General features: G+C 35.3%; 1 protein-coding gene across 3 annotated transcripts; it reads right to left on the minus strand.

The window, feature by feature from the left end:
• Window positions 1-3,351: 3,351 nt before the first annotated feature.
• Window positions 3,352-8,466, minus strand: LOC110790959 (uncharacterized). Of its 3 annotated transcripts, XM_021995705.2 has the most exons (10): window positions 8,215-8,463; window positions 6,644-6,698; window positions 6,096-6,131; window positions 5,966-6,010; window positions 5,481-5,564; window positions 5,185-5,250; window positions 5,041-5,079; window positions 4,799-4,898; window positions 4,374-4,535; window positions 3,352-3,973 (listed from the first exon to the last, which is right to left on the minus strand). In XM_021995705.2, exons 1-9 carry the CDS (start codon window positions 8,400-8,402, stop codon window positions 4,378-4,380), a joined length of 771 nt encoding a protein of 256 aa, XP_021851397.1. In that variant the 5' UTR covers window positions 8,403-8,463; the 3' UTR covers window positions 3,352-3,973; window positions 4,374-4,377. The 3 variants fall into 3 exon arrangements, with proteins under 3 accessions (XP_021851397.1, XP_056690270.1, XP_056690277.1); XM_056834292.1 differs by having other exon boundaries at window positions 3,352-4,535; XM_056834299.1 differs by lacking the exon at window positions 6,096-6,131 and having other exon boundaries at window positions 3,352-4,535; window positions 8,215-8,466.
• Between the last annotated feature and the right edge of the window lie 11,676 nt (window positions 8,467-20,142).

Here is a 20,142-nt window from a genome sequence, read left to right on the forward strand (position 1 = left end):
CGTAAAAAAAAAATAGATCGAAATTTTTCAGTCAGGCTCATTCTCTCTCCTCATTCTCGTCGATCCACCGGCCGAATTACAATTTTTTGACGAAAGCGATCGAAATCTTGTCGCATCTCCAATAATCGAACTCAGAATCACTCATTTTTAAGGTAAATCTCCCCCCAAAATTGCATCATCCTTATTCAATTGTTTTTCCCCTTTTACGCATTTGACCTAGATTTTCTGTTTCAATCTGTGTTCATTGTTTCAATCCCACTTTTTTACGAAGTGGGATGTTGTTTTTGTCTGAATTGGGTGGGTGTTTGTCCCTGCTTGTTAATATTCATCGTAGTCTTGCTGATATGTTCTCTATGATTATGAATGTAGAACAATGAGTGGACCGTATTGATTTGTGGGTGATGAAGGAGTATGGGAAGAAAAGAGTCCTGGTTTGGACGATTCATGGGCGGCCAGTAGGAATTCTTCATGGTTTTCAAGCATTACCCACTTCCAAAATTTTGATCTTTTTTTTATTCTCTGTAATTTTCATATGAAATTTGGCAATTGATAATGTGAATGAAGGTTTGTTGACTGCTAGCTGTTAATAAGTTCATGAATTGGGTATTGTTTGTTTCTTCTATTTTTATGTGAATTTGCAAACAAAATTCTGTAGTTAGCTGTTTCCTATTCTAGCCTTGACAATTAGTTTTACGTTTTGTAGCTATGGAAAATGTTACTGCTCCACGGGATGACGGATTTACAGAGTACGTAATTCCCGAACGTAAGAGGAAGAAACGATCCAAAGTGTGGAAAGAACTTGTTGAAGGAAAAAATAATCAAGGTGAGAGAATTGCTAAGTGTATGCATTGTGGTTCATTATTGTCTGCAAATCGTGATTATGGGACTTCTCACTTGAAGCGTCACCTAGATAGATGTGTAGAAAGACCTAATGAACTTAGAAATGATGATGATAGTGATGAAGAGTATGTGTTTGATATGATTGAGCTTCGAAAAGATATTCTAAGCTTCATTGTTGATGGAGCTCATTCATTCACAATAGTTGAAGAAAAAGGATTTAAACGAATGATGGCACGTGCTAATCCTAATTATATACCATTTGGTCGTGCCACTGCTAAAAGAGATACATTGTCCTTGTATGTCTTAGAGAGGGACAGAATGAAGGATATGTTGTCTAAAGTTTCCGGTCGAATTTGTTTAACAACCGACAATTGGAAATCAAATCATACTAGACAACATTATATTTGTGTCACTGCTCACTTTGTTGATGATACTTGGAAACTCAATAAAAGAATTCTTAGGTTTAGGGCCTTAGCTCCTCCATATGATGGAATAAGTATTGCTAATGAGATAAGTATGTTTCTTAATCAATGGAAGTTGGATGATAAAATTCTTTCTATCACGGTTGATAATGCTACTTATAACGATGTGATGGTGTCCACCTTAAAGAAACGTCTAGTTCCTAAAGGAGGGTTACTAGATGGTGAGGCTTTGTTTCATGTTCGTTGTTGTGCACATATTATTAATCTTATTGTGCAAAAAGGTTTGTCTTGCATTAGTGAAATATTGGACAAAATTCGTGCATTGACAAAGATGGTCACTAAATCTTCTCATAGGGGTGATGAGTTCTATGATTGTGCGGAGAAGATTTTTCACTTAGATGGAAAAAGGAAATTGAACCTTGATATGCAAGTGCGTTGGAATTCTACTCATAAAATGCTTGGCACTGCTCTTTATTATAAAGATGTTTTTCTTCATTTGAGTTCGGATCATGCACCATTTAAGGCATATACTCCTTCAGAGGATGAGTGGGAAAAAGTTAGTGTGATTCAAAACTTTTTGGAGTTATTTTACGAAGTTACTTGTATGTTTTCGGGCGTGAAATATCCTACTGCTAACTTGTATTTCAAAGGTGCATGGATGGTGCATCGTCATTTGTTTGAAGCGGGAAATGGTCCTCATGTGTTTTCAAAGGAGATGGTTCAACCAATGCTTATAAAATTTGACAAGTATTGGTCCGAATACAACTTGTACTTGTCTTGTGCAGCCATTCTTGATCCAAGGTATAAGGTCAAATTTGTTGAATATTGTTTTAGTAAGTTATTTGGTAGTGACGAGGCTTTAAGACGATTAAATTTGGTGTTAGCGACTATGAACTCCTTGTTTATGGATTACAAATTACAATATGCTAGTAGTTCACCTACAATAGTCTCTCCTTCTCCTGCCACTACTTTAGGAAGTAAGAACTACTTTGATGATTATGACCATTTTGTCGGCACTAGTTCAAGGTCTCATGTAGGAAAGTCACAACTTGAGATGTACTTAGATGATGATGCTCTTGATCTCAACTCAGAATTGGATGTTCTAGAGTTTTGGCATCAAAGTTCTGTGAGATATCCTGTGGTTTCAAAGATGGCACGGGATTTGTTAACTATTCCTGTGAGTACCGTAGCTTCGGAGTCCGCCTTTAGTTTTGGTGGAAAGACCGTTTCGGCATCTCGTAGTTCCTTGAAGTCCAAAACAATTCAAGCTTTAATTTGTTTGCAAGATTGGCATCGTGGAGATTCTGTTGAAGATCAAGAGCAGTTTGATCTTGAGTTTGATGACGAGATAGTCAGAGGAGGAGAAGAAGAAGAAGATGATGATGAAGATGATGATGCGGACCCCTTTTTCTAGGTAATGATGTTTCTTAATTAGCTAAGTTGCATTTGTTGGCTGTTTTTTCTTGTTGGTTAGGCAGGGTTTGCAGGTACCATTTTAATCTGCTTGAACTCTGATATATGTGGGGTTTTATGATAATTAGAATATATACAATTTGGAAATTCTATGTGTATAATTTCAAATCTAGCTGTCCAGGTTTGTTCTATTTGGGTCTTATTTTTCTTATTTTATGCATTTGACCTAGATTTTCTTGTTTCGGTTTGTGTTCAATTTACTAAGTGGGATGTTGTTAATTGGTGTTTTAGTAATAAATGATAATTTGATTTAAGAACTAATTGAATGATTTATGATTATCTGTGTTGGACGAAATTTCTCTGATTTTGGAGCTTGTTATCAACTTTCTGAAAGTTTTGAATGAATCGACCAGCAGATTTTATCAACTTATATTCTTGTGGGTTTATATGTTATGCTGTAATTTGTAATTCTTGAGCTTGTTATCAACTTAGTTCATAGGGTTATTGAGTTACTTAGTTCTGATTTTAGACTGTATATATTGACAGAGCAAATCGGCTGATTTCTCCATGTTCAACAACTTCTACTGGGAAAATGCAGTCAAGGCTATTAAAGTGAATCAGTAGTTGCAGAGTGGATTCAAAAGGCTCAAGCTAGTGTATTGGTTGTTGAAGGCAATTAGAAAACAATTCCACCCTTTTTATTTATTGTAATTTAATTTCAGTTTACAAAAAAGGCACCACTTTTGGATTTACATAGTTGTTTGGCTAGTTGGCGGTATGAGATAATTCGTATACATATGTAGTTAGATTATTACATTATGAAATACTAGTAATGCACGTGTATTCTATTCATGGATGAGTTTGGTGGTACTGGAATACAACATGCTTCCTTGAATATTTGCCCATTTCTGGCTTCTATGCTTCCTTGAATATTCGCCCATTTCTGACCCGCTATTGACCCTATTAGCTTTTGGCTATGACCCTGACCCGACCCTGACCCTTATGACCCTGACCCGCTTGTAGTTTACTATGACCCGCAAATGACCCGCCCCGCTAATGACCCGCCCCGACCCGCCCAATAACCAGGTCTAGGCTTAGCCAAGTCCAGATATTTGTACTTCCAAAGGAACCCTGAAATGAGCACCAACTCTGCTGGTGACCGAGCTACTTGTCGATATGGCAATGGTTTACTAAAGCAACCCGGTCATACGTGGGTGCAAGTAAGTGTGTCCGTACAGGGGGCAGGATGGTCAACAAGTTCCACCAGCTTTGATTTTTGTAAACTGCTACAGTTTAACCTGCATTAGTATTACAATACTGGTTATAATTAGCTTAAGAAGTGCGCAAATCTTCACTACTGTTGTTATGGCCAGAAAATCTTAATAAGAGTATTCGAGTAGCAGCACAAAAAAGGAGGTTAATGCTATATTTCCGAGGGTTTATCGAGCTCCCGCATAGGAAATGGAAGTGAATCATGTATATCTCCTGTCAGCAATTATATTTGGCAAATTGAAGAAATGCATTCTTAATTTGCTTGTCATAGGCTCATAGCTATATTTCAGACTGTATATCAAGGAATCTTTCATGTTTTGATTACTGGACCTTTTGGTACTTCCAAGTTCTAACCCTTCAAACTGTGGAAAGATTATTCAATGGAAAAAGAACAAAAGGCCAATTGCCCATTTGGTCATCTCTTACCAGTTTAAAGCTGTTTTTTAGCTTCAATACCAATTGAAGCTGCAAGTTGTGCTTGTTCAGATATAGTGTCAAAGTCCCCTCGAGCAATAGCTTCTTTACAGAAAATGGCATCTGATAGTACCACTGCTGAAGCTCCTCGAGTGATGTATTCCTCTACAAGATCTTCAACATACAAACATTTAACATTCATTAACCAGAACAAACATGAAATTAAATCGTCATCTAACCCTTCATGTTGTAGTTTTAGATGCATACAGAAACAACAAAATTCAACATAACGGAACAACTGATGGTCTTTGCAACTTAGAAATACCATGATGATAATTTTAGAACCTCATAGAGACAAGCAATAGCATTTTCCAAAACACCACAACCGCAAATTAGTATAGAAACTAAAGATAAAGAAGTTTGATTTAGCTGGGTACCCATTTTAATTCCTTGAGAAGCAACCATTGGGATGTGATGAAAGGGCTTCTTAACTGCTGATATATACTCAACACCGCCTAGTGCAGAAACAGGATAGACCTAATCAAGCCAAAAGCACTACATGAGTTATGTGAGTATGGGACTGTCCGACATATCTCATTATTTTATACAGAAGAATATACTGACAATGACAAGGACACCATATTGATGTATTGAGAACAAGAGATATGATAAATGCCACCTTGACAATCCTCGCACCAGCATTGTAAGCAGATAATATCTGCAAATATTTAAGAATAAAATTGGGTTCAAAGTGCAAATGTTTAGTACAAGAAAGAATCATTCATACTGTTTAAGCAGATATGGAGACACCAAATAAACATACTTCTGTTGGAGTCATGACACCAGGTATGTATAAAACTTCATGATCATGGACGTCAGCAAGTACATCCTGAAAATAGCATCTCAGTTGACTCAGCCTCAAGAAAAAATAGTATGAATTCTATTCAGACAAAAACAAAATTGTTCGATCATATTCCTATGCGTCTATCTTGAATAAAAAACACAACTATAAAGAAAAACAAAACGGAACACAAAAAGTCATAATCTTACTACAAATGAGCATCTTTGTGATTTATGTCTACTATCTCAAAAGAAAATGTCTAGTGGAGACTACAATACCTTGATCATTGCAGGACTCATGATGAATTTGGCACCAACCTTCATTGCAACTTTAGCATCTTCAGCATTTAGGACAGTTCCTACCTAAAACACAGACTAATCTTAATTATTTCGCGTCTTACTTATTACGTAGTATCATTTAATGCATAGGAACACCATAAAGAATATAAGACCTCTCTACGAGCCTGGCACACTTTACTTTTTTTGTTTTTGATAGTTGGCAGTTTGGCACAACTTACTTTGTTAATCAGAACCAAGGAGAATGCAATCCCAAGAGGACGTTGACATTTAATTGTAACATGAACAAGCTTAACACAAGTACAATTACTCCTCTGAACCAACCTCTGATACTTACTTACACCTTCAGTAAATTTCTGAAGGTTTCTCAACTGCATTATATAGAAACAGCCTATAGCTAGCAACTTTTGAAGAAAAGCGATAGAAAGAAAAACAAGAAATAAGCGTTCAAGGAAAACATTTCTTACTCCTAAAGTCATCGTGGGATACTCCAGCACAAGCTGTTGCAAAACCTACAACACAGAGGCAAGAGCAATGAGAATGAAGTCAATTAGCAAGTAGAATTAGAGACAACAAAAGGCACTTCAACAGAACAACCTCAAACACACCTGGAGTGGACATCACAACCTCCAACTACACATTAAAATATAAGAGAAATGTGTCAGAAAAATCAAGAATTTACAGATAAAAACATTTATTGTGCAGTTTAAGCAACGGGAGGAATTTAAAATTGCCTAGATATCGGGCCTAAATCACGTATGCCCAGTATGCATTAGCAGAAACAAATAAGTTGTTGCAAACTGTCAGAGACATCTAAATTTATATAGGAAATCAACCTTTATTGCTCTATTTGAGATGCATTTGCAGGCAAACCAACAGTGCATTTGATGCATAAAGAAAAACACAAGTGACAAACAGGTGGGATATCTGAAAGGATTTTCCTATAAATTAGAAGGGATCTCTTTTCATTTTTAGTATCTAGGGTGTAGGACAATAGATGGGAAACTCAGACCTTTAAAACCAAGGACATCAATCAGGAATCCATCATGCATGTCAAGAATCCAATAACTAGATTTGTTTCTGTTAATCGAATATCACGTAGAAATTTTAACTTATTAGTTTTTACTCAAAGAGGAAGCACTCACGACTTTGATGCCACCACGTAATGCAGCTCGTGCAGCCCCAACCGCTATCTCTGCACTGATATTGGAGTAAGTGTAAGCAATAAGCTTCCATTCAAAATTTTGCACACATCAGAAAGATTTAAGACTTGAAGTCCCCAAGCTAATGACTATGTCTATAGGCCCAAGCTACTCAGCTTGTATACCAATTGCAAGTAGTCGACAAGAGTTTTGTTAAAGTTACTTGTCCATAGACAATGACCATGTACAGGACTACATATGTGCAGTTTGGAGCTTTATCATTTCCATGCAAGTTGTAACAGGCTAATGACAAGATTCCACCAAGTAGCCGTATGCCTTCATTCTACTTGATCTAGGGAGGGCTACTATCCTGTTACACCACAGATGGGAAAAGAAACCCTTAAGGGGGAAAATGGATAACCAAGGTGTAGCAGTTGATTGGTTCAGGAGTACGACCAGACACAATGTTCCACGAAAACAAGAAACAAAAGACGAAAAAACATAGGTTATCATGAGATTAGGAAACCTAAATACTCAAAATCTAAACCAACAAATCCATAATTTTGCCTTGAAATCTGAATTATTTTTGTTATTATTTTTGCACCCGTTACAACACATAGAAAAAGTTTCCCTTAGTGCAACTTCAGGATTAAGATTACTAGAGTTTCCGAAGAAAATAAAGAATTTAGAATTCAATTTTACTTCATAGGTTCCTTTTTACTTACACCACTTTGATTTTTGCAGTATTCACTTACTCTCGTTGTTTATTTTCAATGATTTATACTTAAGAAACATTTTATTCAGGTGAGATCTTGTTAGATTGTCTTAATGTATATTTTTAGAATATCAACTTTTTGTACTCCCTTCGTACTTTGTATGGATTACATATACCATATGCGACCGTATTTATTTAGGGATTATATTTCTATTTTTGATAAATTTTCTATCCAACCGCAAATTATTTAATATATCTTACTTTATTATGGGGCCATTACTACAAATCTACAATAAACCCTTTCCCTACTTTGAATAAAATATTATCCCCACCATCTTTTATCTATTTGTTTGTTATTCATTATATTTCATTCAACTCTTCTTTCCGAGGGTTGTTTGATTGACAACTTAAAATGGGGTAAGTGGAAATTCATGGGAATGTAGAAATATGATAGTTGTTTGATTGACATAAACAAAATGGAGAAAGTTAGAATTCCTACAGAACATAGGAAGTATAGCCTCCCTTGGTTAATCAAAATTCCCTTGAATTCCCATGAATTAAACAAGGGAAATTGAATTGCAATGTCAACCAAACAAACCCTATATATTTTGTGTTGGGACAACATATAACTCCTGCGAAAAATTACAAAATACGAAACGAACGCCTTATAATTATCAGATAATGAAAGATATTACTTATTCAAGTTATGTGTCGTAAACCAAACAAACTGTTGCAAGTAAACGGAGGAAGTACTATTCAACAAATTTATTTTTCTAGAATTACAAGGTTACCAACAAAATAGTAAAGAATTCCCATAAAAAGATAAAATAGTGAGCAGGAAAGAAAGAGAAAGAAGTACCTAGGAGCACGAAGGCAAGCAATGATACCAGAGCTATGGATGTCAGAAAGGGTTTTGATAAGTGGAGGAGAAAGAGTGGACGTTTGTGGTGGAGAATTGCATGAAGATGAAGCTTTTAATTGAGATAAACATGGTGAATTTCCAACCATGGGAGGACAAAAGCACAGGCCAATACTCCTGCCTGCCATATCTGCTCTCCTTTCAAAAACACTTATTTTTATTTTTATTCACAAAGTTTTCAATAAGGCCGGTCTACAGTATTTTACTGCATGGCGGCCCAAATAAGGAAGCCTTATCTGCCCCATTTTGCCCGGATTTTGGTCTCACACGTGTGAGTAAGCTTTTTGTTTTTTACGGAGTATTTTTTTCTCACCCCTTATTTCTTTTCGGGGAATTTTTTCTCATTTGTGCTTTTTTACTTTCTCTCTCCTTCCTTTCTCATTCTGTCTCCTCTGTCGTTAGTCTCCTTCCTTTCTCTCTCTTGCGCGCTTGAAGCCTAGAGATGGTAGCAAAATTATAAAGAAAACAACAGCTCTTCTGAATTCGTCTAATGGTGGTAATTTTAACATATTTACAATTATTTTTAATTTCTAGGGTTTTCTTTATTTTCTACTTATGCTTTTGATATTGTTGGGATTTGTTATCATATTTTGTGTCGATTTTGTTCTGATTTGTTAATTTCCAGGGATGACTTGTGTTGATTTGTTTTATAGTCCGTATGTTTTCTTTGAATTGATGCGATTTGTTGTGGTTTTCCTTGGGATTCTTTTTTAAAACCTAAATTTTGTTCATTGATAGAACTAACTTGCTACTGCTACATATTTGATTTTTTTTTGTAATTTGGCCAATACTTTGTAATTGTGATTGGGAAGATAGTGATTTTCATAGGAATTCGTTGAAGCTGCTTCTTGCTTGCACCTCTATGACTCCTCTTTGGTTTGTGGTAGATGAATAGTATAAATCACAAAAAAATGTTTATTAATTTGATGCGTTTGCAGTTACTTAAGTTGACCAAGTATATATTATGATCCCTAATTTGACTAAGTAGCAGTACCAGGCCACATTTGTGTAGCTCTGTAGGGTCATCGATCTTTGATAGACTTGATAGTTCAAATAAGAATGGTTGAATAGAAAGTCTCTGTTGGAGTTGGTTGCTTTTGGTTTGGGAGTTTGTTCTTTTCTCTTTTGGATGGTGTAATGTAGTTGGTGTTGCGGATAATGGGATATAATAAGACTTAAGTATGTGTTTCGTACGCATAATGGCATGATTGTGTTAGTGTTGTTTATTTAAAGTAGACTGTTGTTTATCATTAGTTAGTTGTAATCATAAGTTATCTGTTTTTTTTATATGAATTACTCTCAATGACATGCCTCTGGTTTGTTACCCTTGTTGATATTATTAGTTTTCTTTAATGAAGTTCTGAGTGACCTTGTTTTTTATAACGAATTATTTCTAATGTTATGTATCATGCGATAAGTTCGCCTTGTTTGTTGTATTAGTTGTTGTTCTTAATGATATATGTTACCTATTGTTATTGTTTTTGCTTCTGTCTTTATTTGTGTGTTTTATAACTTTAAAATCAAGGTGAGGCAAGATTGAATTAATATTTAAAAGTTTGTTTGAGATATTGCTAATATAACGATAGATATGCAAGCGTCTAATTTCAAGGTTATTAGCTCAAATGGCAGAGCAATGTACACTAGTGTACATGGTGCGGGTTCAAGCCCCGCATAACCTACATAACACTTGCGTATTAGTATATTGCTACTGTTGGTGTTGATCATTGTTACGGTTTGTGAGAACTGGGAAAGTATATATATTGCTTAGGATTTTAGCCTTTGGTAAGGGTCATTGTAGTCTTTGGTTAGGGTGTCTTTTGCCTTTGAGTAAGGTCACTTTGTTAGGTTATGATACATATGAATAAACATAAATCATGCGGAAAAACCATAAAGCCAGGAAACATATTATTTACACATAATCATTTAGCATAATTCAGATGCATACACTTTGTAACGTGTCCTCCCTAGCTGCGCCCGAACCGAACAAGAACAAGTCTTTAGGACTCCAAGTGTCGTCCCTCTGTAGATAGTCCACAGCACGTCCGGATCCGCCTTAAGCTTGACCAACTAGAATCGCCCTTAAGGTTACTAGGAATTTCGGCTATTTGGGTTGCAAGTGTTTGACTGATTTTTGCTTGAAAATCTTACCTTTTGAATACTTCAAATATCGATGTAAATATATGACCCTAGGCACCTATTATAGAGTTTATGGAAAGGAATTATAATCCTACTAGGATATGGATTTATTAATTAGAATCCTATTAGAACTCTAAATAATAAATTTAATCTTTTAGGATTAGGATTTAATCAATGCACGAATTCCGATAGGATTAGGATTCGTTACGAACACGAGCGTGGCACGACCACGAGGGAAGCACGCACCGCGAAGGCCTTGCGGCCCACACGCATGAGCGCTGCCTCGCAGCCCACGAGCACGCTCAGCGCGCGCGCCAGCAGCCTTGCTGGGCCTGGCCTTGCGCTGGGCCTGGCGAGGCTTGTGGCCTTCGTGTTGGGCGCTCGGCTTGCTGGGCGCGGGCCTGGCTTCGTGCTGGGCCTTCGTCTGGCAAGCCTCGTCCGATGCTAATTCGTACGATGCGCTTCCTATTAAATTCCCGGTTCCGGAATTTATTTCCGATACGACCAATATTTAATATTTCCGATTCCGGAATTAATTTCCGTTTCGAACAAATATTTAATATTTCCGTTTCCGGAATTATTTTCCGATTCCGATAATATTTCCGATTCTGACAATATTTCCGTTTCTGGCAATATTTCCGATTCCGGCAATATTTCTATTTCCATTAATATTTTCCGATACGTACCATGTTTCCGTTTCCGGCAACATCTACGACTTGTATAATATTTATATTTCCGATACGATCCATATTTCCGTTTCCGGCAATATCATCGTTTCCGGAGTATTCATTTCTTGCTTATGACGATCTCAGCTCCCACTGAAACCAAGATCCGTCGATTCCGAATATCCATAGATGGAGTATTTAATGCCATTAAATACTTGATCCGTTTACGTACAATTTGTGTGACCCTACGGGTTCAGTCAAGAGTAAGCTGTGGATATTAATTCCACTTGAACTGAAGCGGCCTCTAGCTAGGCATTCAGCTCACTTGATCTCACTGAATTATTAACTTGTTAATTAATACTGAACCGCATTTATTAGACTTAACATTATATGCATACTTAGACCAAGGGCATTATTTCCTTCAGTCTCCCACTTGTCCTTAGGGACAAGTGTGCATTTCCTAATTCCTTTGTCGCTCGATGCTTGCTCTTGAACATAAGGTAAGAGTTGTCATCCTTATTATGTCCAGAGGTGTTTCTCGGTTTCAGAGTTCAACTGATCAAATAAACAGATAATCATAGCCTATGATTCATCCGAGCACGGCCATGCATTTCACAGTTTCTAGCTCTCCGAGTGGCCTTGTACAACTTTTAAGCATCTCATCCCGATTTATGGGAGGACAATCCCTATCTTGCGATCTTGAGATTAGACTTCGTTTGATAAGTGATTACCTGAGCGTTGCCTTTATAGCCTCCTTTTACGGTGCGACGGTTGGTCAACGTCAAAGTAACCAGTTCTCAAACAAGTAATCTCAAATCACTCAGGTATTGAGGATTTAGTGTCTAATAATTTTAATGAAATTTACTTATGACAGATTTTCATCTCTTACAGTAAAGTTTCATAGGTCTGTCCGATACTAGTCTTCCCAAAGTAAGTATCTATGCAAATGATTACGACATTGCCATGTCCACATAGTTCAAGAAACAGAACTACTAGTCATCTTGCATTCTAGTCGTCTAACGTTTTCTATGCGTCCAATTTTATAGAAAACTCCGACCAGGGACCATTTTCAACTTTTGACATTCAAGTTCACTTGATAGACATTTCTTAGTCACAGGACTGGTCCTGACAGTCTATCTTGAATATATCGTCAAATTGAAAGGACTCATCATTTAATACTAAACCAAGATTAAATGGAATATGAAAATACATTTGATAAATGTTCAACCCTAACGTTTTACAACCATGGGCCTCAAACCCATCTTTAAAACAGTTCATGGAATTCAAAGCTATGCTTGATTTCCAATGCTACAATGTGAGTGTTGCTTCTCACTTGTTGCATAGGTTTAGTTATCATGCTTTGCAAATCTTAATATCCTTTTCATCGAATATTCTTCGAGATATGATGATAAGATCTTTTGAGTATGTTTATTTTGTGATCTAGTCTTTTCTTGCTTCAAGAGTGGTTCTACGCATTTTTCAAAGAAGAACCATCAAGCCAGCAGACATGTGATCCACCCAAGTTCAATGAAGAACTCTTTAACATAAACAACCCTGTTTTATTGCTTCTTAGGCAATAATTACTTTTACTTCAACTGTTTAGGTTGCTAGTGATGCTTTGTTTGGATTTACTTATCCAAGCAGTTCACAGATATGTGGAAGACTTTCCAGCTGTATCTTAGAACATAGAAATTAATATTTAATTTCCCACGCAACAACTCATGGTCTCTATTCCATGTTGCCTTTTCAAAACACGATGCTTTTTAGCTCGTCCTTGTTAATGGTTAACTCCAAAGGAATCTTGCTTGATCATTTGCCAGTGTTTATGCGTGTAGCATCAATATTTAGCATATCTTTATTTCCTTGAATCAAGAAATATTCCTATGTACCTTTTCAAGTACCATAAGTTTTTCTTGATCTCAATCTAGTTGATCTTCACTTAGATCAATAGAGATTGGTATATGTTCGTTATGCCTAAATCCATACGATACATTTTTGGCGATCCTCATATTATATCATACATGATAAATTCTTTTGCAGAATTATTCTCAATTGAATTCTATTCATGTAACTTTAGCTCATTCAATTTCAGTAGATACTGAATCCAGCTAAATTCTTTGACATATAATATAGGTTTAAGAATCTCACTTAGATCCTTTGATGTTTAACTTAGTAAATGCTTATACATAGTTCAAAACATTCTTTACTTAGATTTATTCATATGGGTCGAATATCTCCAATGGAGTCTTTCGTGTTTGATTTAGTAAATGCCATTACTTAATCCAAAACAATATCATAAGATATTTGTAAATAGATCTTAATACCCAGTATGTACTAAGTTTCGCCTTGGTCCGTCATTGATGAATAGTTTCAAATCTAAGTCATTAGCATTTGAATGTCATTTCACAATAGAGAGATATGTGTGTGATACACATAGGACCAATTAAGTTTTATGTACTCCCACTAAACTTCTTATACATCTATAAGAATCATGTACATTTTATGAAACTAAAATACTTATTAGCTTCACTAAAATACAATTCCAATTCCCAATTGCTTGCTTAAATCTGTACTTAGATTTCATAAGCTAGCTTTCCTTTTCAAGCATTTATTTGGATCCACAAATCCTATGACATGTCATGTACATAGTTTCTTCCAACATTTGACTGAGGAAGATGTTTTGTCATCCAATTGCCATATTTACCAATATGCAATCATTGCTTGAATTATAGACTTGAGCATTACGATTATGCATGAGGCTTCAACACAATCCACACCGTGAATTTGCATGTAACCTTTAGCAACTAATCTAGCTTTGTGTGTGAACACAATTCCATGTTTGATGGTTTTTATCCTTAAAACAAACTTGCAACCAATAGGTGTGAAACTATTCTTGCAAATCAACAAAATTTCAATTTTGTCATCAAAACATTGAGTATGTTTTATGGCCTCTAACCATTTAAAACATTTGAGTCTATATATGGCCACTAACCATTTTAGGGAATCTGGGTTTCTTCATAGCTTTCTTACACGTCACAAACTCATTAATCTACATGATAATAGTTTGACTGCAAGTTGTAGGTTTCTTTACTATCTAATAGAAGAATCGCATAGCTTCAGTGACCTGAACTCCATGTTTCTTCACTATCTAATAGAAGAATCTCATAGTTTCAGTGACTTGAACTCTATGCCTACTTGGGTATAGAACATCAAACAATAGAATATCAACAGCCACTTGAAAGTCCTTTGAATATTCTGTTCTCCTTGAAGCACTTGTAAAGTCCAGCAAGAGATGTCTATTCTTTAAAGCCACTTCTAAAGTCCTTAAAGAATACGTGTTCGGATTTTCTAAAGAACTTCGAAAAGCCTCCGGAATGTCCGTTTATGTTTGTTGTTCGCCTCGAAGACTTTCGAGGTCTATTTTCTCCCACTTGTCATTTTGGAAACGAATCTCCAAAAGGACATTATTTCGAGCAAACAAACATTATATATGTTCTCAAAAATTCGTGGTAGAAACAATATCCTTGTGTCTCATTTGAATAAATCACAATGAAACATATATCTATACTTGGGCCTTAGTTTGTTGAATAACAAACATTAAGCTCCCACTGAGTTTGGGAACTCTCTAGATATATTATGAAAAGATATTCTGAAATTACTTTTCAATAGCTTTGACGAATTTGGTTTAGTTTGGTGGTAGTTGAGCATTTTTGTTTTAGAACTTATAGGAAAAGTCTTTATGATCCATCATTGATTGAATCAAGTTCTAATCGACTTCGATCATTCCAACTTAGATATGCCATATCTTATGGAGCTAGATTGTGAAATTACAACACACAATCATTGATGATCATTTTTGGTCTCAAGCAATCATTAACATGATCTATCCTAGATCTTTATGATTTCTTACCAAGTGGGATTTATACTTCTGAATCTTTGAACAAGCCAAACAGATTCAAACTTATATCACATTGAGTAAATAAACCTATATTCACCCAAATCTGTGTGAAATAATAAAGTCATAAAACCTTTCTTTAGCTTTGAACTCTATTGTCTAGGCGTTCTAACAATAGTTCATATCTTTTGTTACTTTCAACAAGTAAGACTAGTTGTCTTAAATTGATCTAGAAATCAATGAACTTTCAAAAGTCCATAAAATTAGAGCTATGTTAACTTGTTGATATGGTCTAAGCAACAATGCCAAAGATTAGTGGAACTCAAATCAAGGGGTTGATTTGAACCTAGTAAAGTTCTTATTGTTAAAGTGTTGTTTGTTTTAATCAAGCATATTGACTCAACCCGTAAATGACCATTTCATTCAAATAAACAAACAAACATTGTTTTTGTTTTTCTTGAATGTGAGTCTTTCTGTGTTTGAAAACAGAAATTTAGGTATGCTGATTATGGAACAAAATAGCCACTAAATTCCAGCCTTTGAAAGGACTTAAAACAAACTAGATGACCCTACAACTAATGTAGCATTGCCATGCTTCATTTCCCACTTGTAGGCCATTAGTGTAGCCTAGCTTCCATTGTTTGAGTTATTACCGAAGTAAGAACCTCAAGCGGTATATGATACAAAGGAAGTTTGATTGCTAGGTCACTTCTCTTTTAAACATAAACTTATAGGTAGAAGCGGAATCGTAAATTCCTTTCATTTGTTCCTTGTTTTCCTATTTCTTGTACCCTTTCTTATAGTCTTAAGAATTGAATTCTTTAGTGTTGACTTTTATACTTTGTTAGACATGTCCAATGTCACTCCAACAAGGTTCTTACCATTTAATTTATGTTGAATATTAAGTTTCAACTAGATGATCTTACCAAAAGCTTCTAAAGTTCTCTAAGTATCGATCTATTCGAATGTCTTGGGACTAGACTCATTCGAGAATTAAATGGACAAAGATATTAGGTTGTTAACCATTGGTAAAGCTGAGCGTTTAAACTCAATGCTTTATGATCTCAAAACTACATTGTATTTTTGAATCCACAAGCACCAATCGGTTCACCATTCGATTTTGATATTCGAAAACAACCATAAAAGTCGATATAAGAAACGTACATTTTAAATTGCTCACTTTCTCTCTTTTCCGTGAATCGTTCTTGGATTCACTACCAATCGAGGAAATTTACTGTTACCTTTCTAAAAGGATTTACTGCAGTGCAAGATATTTAATTATAAACAATAATTAAAACATACATTGAAGCATGAAAAGTATAAACATTTATCATGAGTAATAACTTGAAAATTAAAGCAATCATGCAATTTAAACAAGTTATTAGCATTTTATTCGAATTTATTGTCCCGGCAAGTGTGAATAAAATGATTCCAAGACCCTAAAACCATTGAAGAATTAAGCACATTATGTTTGACTCAATTCTAAAATATTTTAGGTAAGCAAAAGCCTTTTGCTAATAGTCTAGAATCTACTCTTGGTTGATAGGTACGTCTAAGAACTTATTAGGAAAACCTATCGAATTTGCCACGACATAAAAGGACTCCTTACTTATATCGTTGAGTTTCACCAAAACTAACAAGTACTCACAATTATTTGTGTACCTTACCCCTTTAGTATCGATAAGTAACACCTCGCTATGGCGGAAAACTATTACTAAGATCGATGAAAAAAGGATATCCAAGTAAGTGTTATTTTGGCATGGCACCTTTTAACTCAATTTTTAAGTTTGGAACTTAAGGCTCTTATATGTTGGTTAGATTTTAAGTGAACTAAAATCCTTAATCATGCAACATAGTTAAGCCACAATCTCATGCATATTTAAGACATATTTAAAAGCAATAAATAACTTAAAGCATGCATAAGATCGATAAATGTGATCTAGTATGGCCCGACTTCATCTTGAAGCTTCAACTTCAAAGCCCGTCTTGAAAATCTCTGTGGGAGGCGCCATTTTCTTCAAATAGGATAAGCTATAATTAAACTAATTACAACTATTTGATGGTACGCAAACCATATTTGAATTGAAAAACAAATTTGGTACTTTAGACCAATTACATTCAAATTAATGGTACGCAGACCATATTTTCTATCCTATTTGGGCCATACTAGTCACTTCATAACTTGCAAAACAGTACATATACAATATATACCATTCACCCATTCATTATCATGAATGGCCCACATAGCTGGTTAGTAAAACACATTATGCATCACATAAATATTTGCAGCAATTAATCAAGGGCACCAATAATCTACCAATTATTCAGTCCTTATTAATTCTAATCAAGTTGTTTAACCTTAAAAGATTTGTAGACCTAATCAAGAGTTTATGACTAAAATGGCTCCCACTTAGACCAATAAATTCATATGCTTTACTAATTTTAAACATATAAATGTATTTCTAGTCTAACCGGAAACATACAAATTTAATTAAAATTTAAAGCTCATATAAATTTATAATTGAATCCACTTATTTAATTTATTTTTCAGTTGGATTTAAATTAAATCAAGGTTTTTAATTTTAGTGAAATAATTAGAATAAATTAAAATTTATAATAATTATAATATTCAAAATTAAAATCCAAGAAAACAATTTAAATTATTGATTTTAAAATTAATTAAAATTACATGAACTGAAAATCTCAAATTAAAATTTAAAACGATTTAATCGTAACACAAGGTACGCATATCACCACGCAACGCATAGCCATAGGCCACACGCACACGTAGCCATCGCTGGCCACGATGCGCGCAGCCTCTGTGCTGTGTCGCGTCTGCTGCTGCTCACCCTCGCAAGGCACTCACGCTAGCCAGCGTTCGCTGCACGCGAGCCAGCGCTTGCTGCGCGAGGCATCGCTCGCTGCACGCGGGCCAGCGCTCGCTGCACGCGGGCTAGCGCTCGCTGCACGCGGGCCAACGCTCGCTGCGCGCGGCAGTACGCGCTGTGGCGCAGCTCGCTTGCTGCCACACGCGACTTCCCGCATGCCTTGCCCCTCGCCCTCGCCCATCACATAGCACACACGGCCAGCTCCTTTGCTTAGCGCGCGCGCCACGCTTTGTTGCTCGCTGCATTCGTACCGCACGGGCGACGAGCTCCCTTGCTCGTCGTCGCGTGCCCGCACTATACAACACCCCTGGGTAACACGTAGCTTCCATTGCTTTGTGCGTGCAACATTCATGAGCGTTTTCATAAAAATTTAAAATTTTTAATTTAAAATTAATGACAAATTAATAAAACATATTAATTTCATAATTTTAGGGCAAAAAATCGAAAATTTATTAATTAATTAATTTCCGATTAACATGGATTCAAAACTAGGTCATAAAAATTAAAAATTTAACATAAATTAACAATTTTTATGGTGGATTTTAATCATGGATACCTAATTAAATTATTAATTAATTATGAAAATCAAATCAATTCTAAATTATTCGAATTTCAACACATTAATCATAATTACAAATTAGGTTGTATAATTAACAAGTCTAGGCATTCATAATTGTTAAACATATACTGTAGGTCAATAAAAAAACTCAAGATTTATCAACAAGAATCGCAAATACTTAATTTAACATCTTAAATTTACAAACTTTTGCGTTCGAAAAACTAAAACCTCCGAAAAGTCATAGTTAGGCTTCGAATTTGGGAATTATGGGTTCGGTCAAAAAATAGTATTTTTGTCAAAATTTTAGAATTGTTATGAATAAACAGGAGAGATAAGAGAGAGAATAGGGTTGTGTCCATTATTCCATATAATACTGGGTATATATAGGATATAATAGTTAGGGTTTGACTGAACCCTAGAATATTTCGGAAATACTAATGGGGTATAATGGGCATCCATATTATATTTCATAACACTCCCCCTTGGATGTCCATTATACAAAAATAAAATTTCTCTCTTAAAATAAAATATTTCCTAATGCGCGAACGATGCTGCCTCATTAAAAACCTTACCAGGAAAACCCAGTGGGAAAAAACCATGGTTAAGGGAAAAAGAGTGCAGCGCGCATCTACTCCTGCTCATGATTACATAACTTGAGATCTTTGATACGACGCAATCCAATCTGGTAAACTAATTTCTTGAAAGTAGCAGTTGGAAGCGCCTTGGTAAATAGGTCTGCCAAATTTTCACTTGAACGAATCTGCAGAACCTGTACATCACCATTCTTCTGCAGATCATGGGTGAAGAAGAATTTTGGTAAAATGCGCTTTGTTCTATCACCTTTGATGTATCCATCCTTGAGCTGTGCAATGCATGCTGCATTATCTTCATACATAACTGTTGGAGCTTCTTTCCCTGCGGATATGCCACAATCTTCTCGTATATGTTGAATTACAGACCTTAACCATACACATTCACGACTAGCTTCGTGGATAGCTAAAATTTCTGCATGGTTAGAAGAAGTAGCTGCAATAGTTTGCTTCATGGAACGCCAAGTAATGGCAGTACCACCACATGTAAAAACATATCATGTATTTTCAAACGTTCACTTGTATGCACTAGGTGAGTATTTATATCACCAGACTTTTGACAATAATACCTGAAATAAATATATTTTCTTGTACATAATATTACAAAATGTATCCTTAAATATTGGACATATATAAACCTTCTTCTGGAGGTTATAAGTAGTGTAATCATCAATGTTGATCAAAATTTCTCTAGTCATACTTTCATGATAATACATGATAAATAATAATATCACTGTCCAACTAAGGGTATAATGTAATTTATGGTTCTTCTGGACCATAAAATAAACTCAATGTAAGGACATTACATACTCTTATCTTAAAATTTTGAATCAACTCATATTTGTACAAGAATTCTTCCGTAAATAAACTAATATGTATATTTCATAATTCTCAAGTACTCAAACTACTGGTTGAGACGACGGTTCAAAAACACTCTTCAAGAGTTTAGATAATATTTGATCAATGTTATGACATTCATATGTAAAACTTGAAGGGCTAGATGTGTAAGAACATCATGTATAAGTTCTTCAGGAACTCTTCTTATTGCATGATTCATAACATATATGCTATTAAATCAATATTATATATATACTTCTTTCGCAACTATTCGCCCATTGGAGTAAGAAACTCCTCT

This window comes from Spinacia oleracea, chromosome 1 (genome assembly GCF_020520425.1).
Source record: "Spinacia oleracea cultivar Varoflay chromosome 1, BTI_SOV_V1, whole genome shotgun sequence".
Classification (NCBI taxonomy): Eukaryota; Viridiplantae; Streptophyta; class Magnoliopsida; order Caryophyllales; family Amaranthaceae; genus Spinacia; species Spinacia oleracea.

Excerpts from the sequence above, each read along its gene's own strand:
- LOC110790959 (XM_021995705.2), bottom strand. The coding sequence starts at position 8,402 with ATGGCAGGCAGGAGTATTGGCCTGTGCTTTTGTCCTCCCATGGTTGGA. Across the intron at positions 6,011-6,095 it reads CCACTCCAGGTGTGTTTGAG|GTTTTGCAACAGCTTGTGCT; the intron begins GTTGTTCTGTTG and ends TCTGTGTTGTAG. Across the intron at positions 5,080-5,184 it reads GTGTCATGACTCCAACAGAA|ATATTATCTGCTTACAATGC; the intron begins GTATGTTTATTT and ends AAATATTTGCAG.